Source organism: Salmo salar, chromosome 01 (assembly GCF_965601325.2).
Source record: "Salmo salar chromosome 01, fSalSal1, whole genome shotgun sequence".
NCBI lineage: Eukaryota > Metazoa > Chordata > Actinopteri > Salmoniformes > Salmonidae > Salmo > Salmo salar.
In genome coordinates, this window is record NC_138291.1 from 7,687,332 (window position 1) to 7,700,000 (window position 12,669).

The 12,669-nt window shown below is 48.3% G+C and overlaps 1 protein-coding gene across 2 annotated transcripts in view; it reads left to right on the forward strand.

The window, feature by feature from the left end:
• The first annotated feature begins 8,343 nt into the window (after window positions 1-8,343).
• The window catches only part of LOC106605188 (protein EFR3 homolog B), a 39,365-nt gene continuing 35,039 nt past the window's right edge, over window positions 8,344-12,669 (forward strand). For both annotated transcript variants that reach the window (XM_014200603.3, XM_045710369.2), the window contains exon 1: window positions 8,344-8,831. In XM_014200603.3, the coding sequence (XP_014056078.2) occupies window positions 8,825-8,831 (7 nt within the window). In that variant the 5' untranslated portion in view covers window positions 8,344-8,824. The remainder of the gene's footprint in view (window positions 8,832-12,669) is intronic.

Consider the following 12,669-nt stretch of genomic DNA (forward strand, 5'->3'; position numbering starts at 1 on the left):
TGTCATCTTAAATTAATGAACATGCATATCAACATTTGGAACTACCAACTGTTACCGTTTGCCACGTGATCATCTTAAATACTAGGTGGGCATTTGGTTTGTGGGAGGCATGAGTTGGCATTCGTTTCGGTATAGGCTGGCTCAGCTGGGTCTTCAATGGCAAAAGGAAAGAGGTTTGTCTACCAGATGATAAAGACAAATTGGTAAGGAACCTGTTGTTTATAAACAGTATTCTATAGAGAAACTTTAGTGGATTAATCTTTATCTCTGTGGCTTCATTCACATTTCTATTATCTTCTTCCTCAAAATGTCTGGGATCGGACACTTCAATTTGAGTTCCAACTAGTGTCTGTTCCACAAGTCACCACCGGCTTAGACTTAGATGTTGAAATGCCTATTTACTCAGTTCCATCTCACTGTGCAATCCACTGTCTCATCAGCCCAGCCAGGCAATTTATAAACTTGATCTCCACTATAAAAAGCATATGGACATTATCTCACCTTTCTTTTCGATTAGCATTTAGTTTTCAACAGCGGAGATTTGTATAAATCTTGCTGTCTGCTACTATCCCTGCCAAAGAGACTAGCGAGGCCTATCCTCTAGTCTACTAGCCCTGCCAAAGAGACTAGCAAGGCCTATCCTCTGTAAGCTACTAGCCCTGCCAAAGAGACTAGCAAGGCCTATCCTCTGTAGGCTATTAGCCCTGCCAAAGAGACTAGCAAGGCCTATCCTCTGTATGCTACTAGCCCTGCCAAAGAGGCTAGCAAGTTCTATCCACAGTAGGCTACTAGCCCTGCCAAAGAGGCTAGCAAGGCCTATCCACAGTAGGCTACTAGCCCTGCCAAAGAGACTAGCAAGGCCTATCCACAGTAGTCTACTAGCCCTGCCAAAGAGACTAGCAAGGCCTGTCCACAGTAGCCTTCTAGCCTAGCCAAAGAGACTAGCAAGGCCGATCCACAGTACGCTACTAGCCCTGCCAAAGAGACTAGCAAGGCCTATCCACAGTAGGCTACTAGCCCTGCCAAAGAGCTACAGTATGGGCTACCAGGGAATAGGGCTGCCAGGGAATAGGGCTACCAGGGAATAGGGCTACCAGGGAATAGGGCTACCATGGAATAGGGCTACCAGGGAATAGGGCTACCAGGGAATAGGGCTACCAGGGAATAGGGCTACCAGGGAATAGGGCTACCAGGGAATAGGGCTACCAGGGAATAGGGCTACCAGGGAATATACCTACAGTATGGGCTACCAGGGAATAGGGCTACCAGGGAATAGGGCTACCAGGGAATAGGGCTACCAGGGAATATACCTACAGTATGGGCTACCAGGGAATAGGGATACAGTATGGACTACCAGGGAATAGGGCTACCAGGGAATAGGGATACAGTATGGACTACCAGGGAATAGGGCTACCAGGGAATAGGGATACAGTGTGGACTACCAGGGAATAGGGCTACCAGGGAATAGGGATACAGTGTGGACTACCAGGGAATAGGGCTACCAGGGAATAGGGATACAGTGTGGACTACCAGGGAATAGGGCTACCAGGGAATAGGGCTACCAGGGAATAGGGATACAGTGTGGACTACCAGGGAATAGGGCTACCAGGGAATAGGGATACCGTGTGGACTACCAGGGAATAGGGATACCAGGGAATAGGTCTACCCTATGGGCTACCAGGGAAAAGGTCTACAGTATGGGCTACCAGGGAGACAGGGTTGTTCAAACAATAGTGGATCTTATCTGTACTTTGCTCTCTGGTGATGAGAGGATTGAGCTTGTGTTGGTGACGTTTGAGAGAGAGAGAGTGGAAACTGAGCTACACTTCCTAATCTCCTGCCAAATGTATGACCATATTAGAGACACATATTTCCCTCAGATTACACAGAGCCACAAAGAATTCAAAAGCAAATCCAATTTTGATAAACTCCCATATCTATTGGGTGAAATACCACAGTGTGCAATCACAGCAGCAAGATGTGTGACCTGTTGCCTCAAGAAAAGGGCGACCAGTCAATAACCAACACCATTGTAAATACAACCTATATTTATGTTTATTTATTTTCCCTTTTGTACTTTAACTATTTGCACATCATTACAACACTGTATATAGACATAATGTGACATTTTAAATATTTTTTATTTTGGACCTTTTGTGAGTCTGTTGACTGTACATTTTTTTTATTGTTTATTTCACTTTTGTTAATTATCTATGTAACTTGCCTTGACAATGTTAACATACTGTATGTTTCCTATGCCAATAAAGCCCCTTAAATTGAAATTGAAAGAGGGAGAGAGAGGCTAACAAGCTAAGTGAGTGAAAAGAGGGAGGGAGGGAGGTATGAGAAAGTGTGAAAACGGAGGGAAGGAGGGAGGGAGGGAGGGAGGTGTGAGAAAGTGTGAAAACAGGGAGGGAAGGAGGGAAGGAGGGAGGGAGGGAGGTTTGAGAAAGTGTGAAAACAGAGGGAGGGAAGGAGGGAGGGAAGGAGGGAGGGAGGGAGGTGTGAGAAAGTGTGAAAACAGAGGGAGGGAAGGAGGGAGGGAAGGAGGGAGGGAGGGAGGTGTGAGAAAGTGTGAAAACAGAGGGAGGGAAGGAGGGAGGGAGGTGTGAGAAAGTGTGAAAACAGAGGGAGGGAAGTAGGGAGGGAAGGAGGGAGGGAGGTGTGAGAAAGTGTGAAAACAGAGGTCAGTTTGGTGAGAGGAGTGAAAGTAGCCAAGGCTAAACTCAGTCCTCCAACAACACCAGGCTGTTATAGAGCACGCAGTCTTTCTCTCTCGACCCCTGCTTTTTTCAGACACCCCATCTTCTCCTCCATTCTTCATCCTCTCCTCCCTTCCTCTTTCGCTGGCTTGGTGACCTCTGGTCTGCTTGTCACTTCCTGAGCCCTTTCACCTTTTACTCCCAGGGAGCGCCAGGAGACCAGCAATTCCTCAGGACAACATGCCCCTGACCCTCCCCAGCCTCCCTCGCCTCCCTCGTCGTCTCCCCCACCTCCCGTCTCTTCCCAGGCTGCATGGTGTGCCCATGCCCCATCTTCCCATTCTGCCTGGTCTCTGCCAGGGGCCTCGGAGGCTGCTGCTGGACTGCACCTCTATACTGGACCATCTCCCAGTTCCAGGTAGGTACCCTCTGACTATTCACCTCCCACAGGACCATCTCCCAGTCTCAGGTAGGTACCCTCTGACCCCTCACCTCCCACAGGACCATGTCCCAGTCTCAGGTAGGTACCCTCTGACTATTCACCTCCCACTGGACCATCTCCCAGTCTCAGGTAGGTACCCTCTGACCCCTCACCTCCCACAGGAACATCTCCCAGTCTCAGGTAGGTACCCTCTGACCCCTCACCTCCCACAGGACCATGTCCCAGTCTCAGGTAGGTACCCTCTGACTATTCACCTCCCACTGGACCATCTCCCAGTCTCAGGTAGGTACCCTCTGACCCCTCACCTCCCACAGGAACATCTCCCAGTCTCAGGTAGGTACCCTCTGACCCCTCACCTCCCACAGGAACATCTCCCAGTCTCAGGTAGGTACCCTCTGACCCCTACCTCCCACAGGAACATCTCTCAGTTCCAGGTAGGTACCCTCTGACTATTCACCTCCCACAGGACCATCTCCCAGTCTCACGTAGGTACCCTCTGACTATTCACCTCCCACAGGACCATCTCCCAGTCTCAGGTAGGTACCCTCTGACCCTTCACCTCCCACAGGACCATGTCCCAGTCTCAGGTAGGTACCCTCTGACCCCTCACCTCCCACTTGGTACAGACATCATTACAACATCTAGTTTTGAGTTACATTGGATTGAGTTGTCAACTACAGTAATTCAATGTGAAATCAACAAACATTTGAACCATTTCACTGGATTAAGGGTAGAAGTTGATTGGTCGAAAACTCCTTTATGGTGATACATTTTTTGCAAATCCAATCAGTATTCCACGTTGATTTAACATCATCACATAGATGTTTGTTGTTGTTGTTGAAATGAAGTGGAAACGACATTTATTCAACCTGTTTATGCCCAATGGGCGGTCTCAGGTAGGAACCATCTGACCTTTAACCTAATCTCAAATCCAAATCAAATGTTATTTGTCACATAAATGTGTTTAGCATCATTACACATTGACCTCCGTGACCCTTCGCCCTGTTGGAACATGACCTGGATTAAAAGAGAGAAAGAATCCATCTTAATTCACAGCTTTATTACCCATATAATACACCACTGTTGGGTGTCATATGAGATTTGCAAAGAGAGGTCTTCACCATATATTCCTTCAATTTCACCCTTATTTCAATAGTGTCTTTGTGAGTTGTTGCTGTGTTTGGACTGTTAGTATGTCTAGTTGTTGCTGTATTTGGACTGTTAGTATGTCTAGTTGTTGCTGTATTTGGACTGTTAGTATGTCCAGTTGTTGCTGTGTTTGGACTGTTAGTATGTCCAGTTGTTGCTGTATTTGGACTGTTAGTATGTCTAGTTGTTGCTGTATTTGGACTGTTAGTATGTCCAGTTGTTGCTGTGTTTGGACTGTTAGTATGTCCAGTTGTTGCTGTATTTGGACTGTTAGTATGTCTAGTTGTTGCTGTATTTGGACTGTTAGTATGTCTAGTTGTTGCTGTATTTGGACTGTTAGTATGTCTAGTTGTTGCTGTATTTGGACTGTTAGTATGTCTAGTTGTTGCTGTGTTTGGACTGTTAGTATGTCTAGTTGTTGCTGTATTTGGACTGTTAGTATGTCTAGTTGTTGCTGTATTTGGACTGTTAGTATGTCTAGTTGTTGCTGTATTTGGACTGTTAGTATGTCTAGTTGTTGCTGTATTTGGACTGTTAGTATGTCTAGTTGTTGCTGTATTTGGACTGTTAGTATGTCTAGTTGTTGCTGTATTTGGACTGTTAGTATGTCTAGTTGTTGCTGTATTTGGACTGTTAGTATGTCTAGTTGTTGCTGTGTTAAAGTGCTGTCCTGTGAGTGGAGTTGAAGCAGATTACGTCTGACTGAGCTGCTTCACATGCAAGGGATCTTTAGACCAGAGCCCTTTGGGATGCAGCCAACAACTCCCACACTGCTCTGAGGCTGGCACAACTGGTTGAAATTGGCCTAATTTTACACAACAACATGGAAGCCTTGGTGATCTTTTAACTGAATACAGTACAGTATGTTTGTCTGGAACACAACTCGTAGAACATCTCTTTAGAGCTGGTCTGGAAAAGGCTGTGGATCAGGATACTGTGGTGCTGTGGATCAGGATACTGTGGTGCTGTGGATGAGGATACTGTGATGATGTGGATGAGGATACTGTGATGCTGTGGATGAGGATACTGTGATGCTGTGGATCAGGATACTGTGATGCTGTGGATCAGGATACTGTGGTGCTGTGGATCAGGATACTGTGATGCTGTGGATGAGGATACTGTGATGCTGTGGATCAGGATACTGTGATGCTGTGGATCAGGATACTGTGATGCTGTGGATGAGGTTACTGTGATGCTGTGGATGAGGTTACTGTGATGCTGTGGATGAGGTTACTGTGATGCTGTGGATGAGGATACTGTGACGATGTGGATGAGGTTACTGTGATGCTGTGGATGAGGTTACTGTGATGTGTGGATGAGGATACTGTGACGATGTGGATGAGGTTACTGTGATGTGTGGATGAGGATACTGTGATGTGTGGATGAGGATACTGTGACGATGTGGATGAGGTTACTGTGATGTGTGGATGAGGATACTGTGATGTGTGGATGAGGTTACTGTGATGTGTGGATGAGGTTACTGTGATGTGTGGATGAAGATACTGTGATGCTGTGGATGAGGATACTGTGACGATGTGGATGAGGTTACTGTGATGTGTGGATGGGGATACTGTGATGTGTGGATGAGGTTACTGTGATGTGTGGATGAGGTTACTGTGATGTGTGGATGAGGTTACTGTGATGCTGTGGATGAGGATACTGTGACGATGTGGATGATGTTACTGTGATGCTGTGGATGAGGATACTGTGATGCTGTGGATGAGGATGTTATAGTGTGTGTGGATGAGGATGATGTGGATGATGTTGATGAGGATACTGTGATGGTGGTGCTTGCACACTCCTGTACTTCATGTTCACCTGTGACTGCGTGGCCACACACGCCGCCAACTCAATCATCAAATTTGCAGACGACACAACAGTAGTAGGCCTGATTACCAGCAATGCTGAGACAGCCTACATGGAAGAGGTGAGGGCCCTGAGAGTGTGGTGCCAGGAAAACAATCTCTCACTCAACGTCAACAAAACAAAGGAGCTGATTGTGGACTCCCCCCATCCACATCGACGGGACCGCAGTGGAGAAGGTGGAAAGCTTCAATTTTCTTGGCGTACACATCACTGACAAACTGAAATGGTCCACCCACACTGACAGTGTGGTGAAGAAGGCGCAACATCCCCTCTTCAACCTCAGGAGGCAGAATAAATTTGGCTTGGCATCTAAAACCCTCACAAACTTTTACAGATGCAAAATTGAGAGCATCCTATCGGGCTGTATCACCGCCTGGTACGGCAACTGCACCGCCCGCAACCGCAGGGCTCTCAAGAGGGTGGTGCGGTCTGCCCAACACATCACCGGGGGCAAACTACCTGCCCTCCAGGACACCTACAGCACCCGATGTCACAGGAAGGCCAAAAAGATCATCAAGGACAACAACCACTCGAGCCACTTCCTGTTCTCCCCACTATCATCCAGAAGGCGAAGTCAGTACAGGTGCATCAAAGCTGGGACCGAGAGACTGAAAAACAGCTTCTATCTCAAGGCCATCAGACTGTTAAATAGCCATCATTAGCATATTAGAGGCTGCTGCCCTATATACATGGACTTGAAATCACTGGCCACTTTAATAATGGAACACTAGTCACTTTAATAATGTTTACATATTTTGCATTACTCATCTCATATGTTTATACTGTATTCTACTCTACTGTATTTTAGTATTTGCTCATCCAAATATTTCTATATTCTTAATTCCATTCATTTACTTTAGATGTGTGTATACTGTGTGTAATGTTGTGAATTTGTTCGTTATTACTTGTTAGATATTACTGCACTGTTGGAGCTAGAAACGCAATCATTTTGCTACACCCACAATAACATCAGCTAAACATGTGTATGTGATCATTTGATTTGATTTTGTGCTATTTGTGGATGAGAACATTTATTAATCAGTGTAATACTCAGTTCTGAGGACTGGGGGGAGGGAGGACTGGGGGGAGGGAGGACTGGGGGGAGGGAGACTGGGGGAGGGAGGACTGGGGGAGTGTGGACTGGGGGAGGGAGGACTGGGGGGAGGGAGACTGGGGGAGGGAGGACTGGGGGAGGGAGGACTGGGGGGAGGGAGACTGGGGGAGGGAGGACTGGGGGAGGGTGGACTGGGGGAGGGAGGACTGGGGGAGGGAGGATTGGGTGAGGGAGGACTGGGGGGAGGGAGGACTGGGGGGAGGGAGGACTGGGGAGAGAGAGGACTGGGGGGAGGGAGGACTGGGGGAGGGAGGACTGGGGAGAGAGAGGACTGGGGGGAGGGAGGACTGAGGGAGGACTGGGGGCAGGAGGACTGGAGGAGGGAAGATTGGGGGAGGGAGGACTGGGGAGGGAGGACTGGGGGAGGGAGGACTGGAGGAGGGAGGATTGGCGAGGGAGGACTGTGGGGCGGGAGGATTGGGGTGGGAGGACTGGGGGGAGGGGGGAAACAGTGATGAAGGTACTGCTACGCCAATTGATTTTCTTTCTGGCTTTTTCTGTCACGTTATCTCTTCCTGTGTCACTCCCTATCTATCTCTCTCTCTCACTTCAATTCAATTCAAAGGGCTTTATTGGCATGGGAGACATGCTTCTCTCTTTCTCTTTAATGTGCCTGCTCACTCCAGCACGGCCTGTCTCTCTCTCTCTCTCTCTCTCTCTCTCTCTCTCTCTCTCTCTCTGTCTCTCTCTCTCTCTCTCTCTCTCTCTCTCTCTCTGTCTCTCTCTCTGACAAGCCTGCTCACTCCAGAACGGTCTCTCTCTCTCTCTCTCTGTCTCTCTCTTTGACTAGCCTGCTCACTCCAGAATGGTCTCTCTCTCTCTCTCTCTCCTCTCTCTCTCTCTGTCTCTCTCTCTGACAAGCCTGCTCACTCAGCACGGTCTCTCTCTCTCTCTCTCTCTCTCTCTCTCTCTCTCTCTCTCTCTCTCTCTCTCTCTCTAAGCGCCTGCTCACTCAGCACGGTCTCTCTCTCTCTCTCTCTCTAAGCGCCTGCTCACTCAGCACGGTCTCTCTCTCTCTCTCTCTCTAAGCGCCTGCTCACTCAGCACGGTCTCTCTCTCTCTCTCTCTCTCTAAGCGCCTGCTCACTCAGCACGGTCTCTCTCTCTCTCTCTCTCTCTAAGCGCCTGCTCACTCAGCACGGTCTCTCTCTCTCTCTCTCTCTCTCTCTAAGCGCCTGCTCACTCCAGCACAGTCTCTGTCTCTGCTACCTCTGTAACTGCGCATGCATGAATGAAGAGTGGGGCGTGTGTTCTGTGCTGCGAGGATTAACATCACAGAGTACGGGGTATGTCTGGCTCTCTGAGGGTGTGTGTGTACCAGTGTGTGTGTACCAGTGTGTGTGTGTGTGTACACAGGCATTGTTCTCAAGCTCAGTGCTTCTGCAGCCAAGGTCATAGGAGCCTGGTCACATGCACAGTGTGTGAGTGAGGCAGCGAGGTAGCGAGGTAGCGAGGCAGCGAGGCAGCGAGCGAGCGAGTGAGTGAGTGTGAAGAGTAGCGTCTCTCTCGGTGTGGAAAGCAGGGGGTGGGAACCTCATCAATTCATCCATCCATGTACGGTAAGGATGGTGTTTGTGTGTGTGTGTGTAGAGTTTTTCCTCTGTTTCCTCTATGCTCTACATGTCTAGTTGGAGTCTGTCTCACTGGTGTCAACAGCAGGTGTTTTTGTCTGTGTGCTTTTGCATTGTGTGTGTGTGTGTGTGTCTGTGTGTGTGTGTGTGTGTGTGTGTGTGTGTGTGTGTGTGTGTGTGTGTGTGTGTGTCTGTGTCTGTGTGTGTGTGTGTGTGTGTGCGCACGCTCTGGGATTTCTTTCACTGTCATGGGAACGTGATGCTGAAGCAACAGATCGTGTGTGAATGGATTAGCTATTGTACATCTCACTGAAGCTAACTACTGTACACACACACAGAGCAGATGTTTAAACAAAACGGGAGACATGTTATCACAGGAAGCTGTGTTTGGTTAAGTCTATGCTTTGTTTTGTTACCCTTCATCGTAACACACACATACACACACAGGCAGCCTGTGCTAGCCACAGGGAAGTTAAATGAAGCCACTGATCGATCGATTGGCATGGAGTTTCTTCCCTGTCTCATTGGATTGGAGGAGAGAATGATTGACAAGCCGTTGTGTTCCTGGGATTCTAAAGTTGACATGCAGCATAGAGAGCATGCAGTCTGGAAAACGAGCGTTATTAAACCCCACTGTGTGGAAGGATTACTAAGCAGTACTGCAGTCAGTCAGAATGAAGGGTTTGTAAATCAGATATTACTGAGCTCTGCTTCTCTGTTCTCTGTCTGTCTCACTATAATCCTGACACCTGGCTTCTCCCTACATTCTATAATACAAGAGAGGGGAAGACAGAGAGAGGGGGAGAGAGGGGGAGAGAGAGAGAGAATGCCTACTCAATTGCACAATTGAATGCATTCAACCGAAATACACTACATGACCAAAAGTATGTGGACACCTGCTTGTCGAACATCTCACTCCAAAATCATGGGCATTAATATGGAGGTGGTTCCCCCCTTTTCCTGCTATAACAGCCTCCACTCTTCTGGGAAGGCTTTCCACTAGATGTTGGAACATTGCTTCGGGGACTTGCTTCTATTCAGCCACAAGAGCATTAGTGAGGTCGGGCACTGATGTTGGGTCGATTAGGCCTGGCTTGCAGTTGGCGTTCCAATTCATCCCAAAGGTGTTTGATGGGGTTGAGGTCAGAGCTCTGTGCAGGCCAGTTGAATTCTTGCACACCGACCTCGCTCTGTCCACGGGGGCATTGTCATGCTGAAACAGGAAAGAGCCTTCCCCAAACTGTTGCCACAAAGTTGGAAACACAGAATTGTCTAGAATGTCATTGTATGCTGTAGCATTAAGATTTCCCTTCACTGGAACTAAGGGGCCCGAACCATGAAAAACAGCCCCAGTGTCACAGTATCCACAGAAAATGGTGCCCCTCCTCGGCCGGGCGGCGCTCGGCGGTCGTCGTCGCCGGTCTACTAGCTGCCACCGATCTATATTTCTGTGTTCGTTGTGTTTTGTCTGTTTAAGTCCGCACCTGTTTCCTTTTCTGTAATTAGTAGGGGGGGGTATTTAGTTTGTTCCTTTTGGTTTGTGTTTTGTGCGGGATTGTTTATTCGTCAGCGGGCAGGTCTGTGAACGTTCTGTGTTTTTGCACATTTTTCCCCAACGGATTCTCGCTAGAGGAATGTTATAGTTGCCGGGCTGCGCCCCGTGCCTTTCTTTGTTTTCTCGGGGTTTACTGTGTTCCCGTGTGGTCTCTGGGCACACCCTATGCCCTTTTGTTACGCCAAGTGGTTTTTCGGTGCAATAAATATACCGTTCTGCGGCACTACTGGACTACGTCTCCTGAGTTTGACTCTGCCTTTTCCTCCTGCCTTACGGAATCCTGACACCCAGACCATTATTCCTCTTCCACCAAACTTTACAGTTGGCATCATGCATTCGGGCAGGTAGCGTTCTCCTGGCACCTGCAAAACCCAGATTCGTCCGTCAGACTTCCAGATGGTGAAGAGCGATTCATTACTCAAGAGAAAGCGTTTCCACTGCTCCAGAGTCCAATGGCGGCGAGCTTTACACCACTCAAGCCGATTCTTAGCATTGCGCATGGGGATCTAAGGCTTGTGTGCGGCTGCTCGGTCATGGATACCAATTTCATGAAGCTCCCAACGAACAGTTCTTGTGCTGACGTTGCTTCCAGAAGGAGTTTGGAACTCGGTTAAAGAGTGGCGCTTTGGTACTCTGAGGTCCTGTTCTGTGAGCTTTTGTGGCCTACCACTTCGCGGCAGAGCCGTTGTTGCTCCTAGACGTTTTCACTTCACAATAACAGCACTTACAGTTGACCGGGGAAGCTCTAGCAGGGCAGAAATTGATGAACTGACTTGTGACGGTGCCACGTTGAAAGTCACTGAGCTCTTCATTGAGCTCTTCATTACTGCCAATATTTTCTATGGAGATTGCATGGCTGCCTGCTCGATTTTATATGTCAACAACAGGTGTGGCTGAAATACCTTTGTTTATATAGTGTATGTCTTCCGAATTTAACCCCTCTAAATCAGAGAGGGGCCTTAATCAATGTCCACATCATCAGCTCCCAGGAGTAGTTGTTGTTTGGGATTAAGTGCCGAGGCTCAAGGGCAGTACGGCAGATTTTTCCGCCTTGCTGGCTCGGGGATTCGAACCAGTGAGGGGGGGGGGGGGGGGGAGAGAGAGAGAGAGAGAGGAAAAAGAGAGAGAAAGAGAGAGCGCTACACCCCACACACAATATTAGTTCCTGCTACACCCCACACACAATATTAGTTCCTGCTACACCCCACACACAATATTAGTTCCTGCTACGCCCCACACACAATATTAGTTCCTGCTACACCCCACACACAATATTAGTTCCTGCTACACCCCACACACAATATTAGTTCCTGCTACACCCCACACACAATATTAGCTCCTGCTACACCCCATACACAATATTAGTTCCTGCTATGCCCCACACACAATATTAGTTCCTGCTATGCCCCACACACAATATTAGTTCCTGCTACACCCCACACACAATATTAGTTCCTGCTACACCCCACACACAATATTAGTTCCTGCTACACCCCACACACAATATTAGTTCCTGCTACACCCCACACACAATATTAGTTCCTGCTACGCTCCACACACAACATTAGTTCCTGCTACGCTCCACACACAAGATTAGTTCCTGCTACACCCCACACACAACATTAGTTCCTGCTACGCTCCACACACAAGATTAGTTCCTGCTACGCTCCACACACAACATTAGTTCCTGCTACGCTCCACACACAACATTAGTTCCTGCTACGCTCCACACACAACATTAGCTCCTGCTACGCCCTACACACAACATTAGCTCCTGCTACACCCCACACACAACATTAGTTCCTGCTACGCTCCACACACAACATTAGTTCCTGCTACGCTCCACACACAACATTAGTTCCTGCTACGCTCCACACACAACATTAGTTCCTGCTACGCTCCACACACAACATTAGTTCCTGCTACGCTCCACACACAACATTAGTTCCTGCTACGCTCCACACACAACATTAGTTCCTGCTACGCTCCACACACAACATTAGTTCCTGCTACGCTCCACACACAACATTAGTTCCTGCTACGCTCCACACACAATATTAGTTCCTGCTACGCTCCACACACAACATTAGTTCCTGCTACGCTCCACACACAACATTAGTTCCTGCTACGCCCTACACACAACATTAGCTCCTGCTACGCTCCACACACAATATTAGTTCCTGCTATGCTCCACACACAACATTAGTTCCTGCTACGCCCTACACACAACATTAGTTCCTGCTACGCTCCACACACAATATTAGTTCCTGC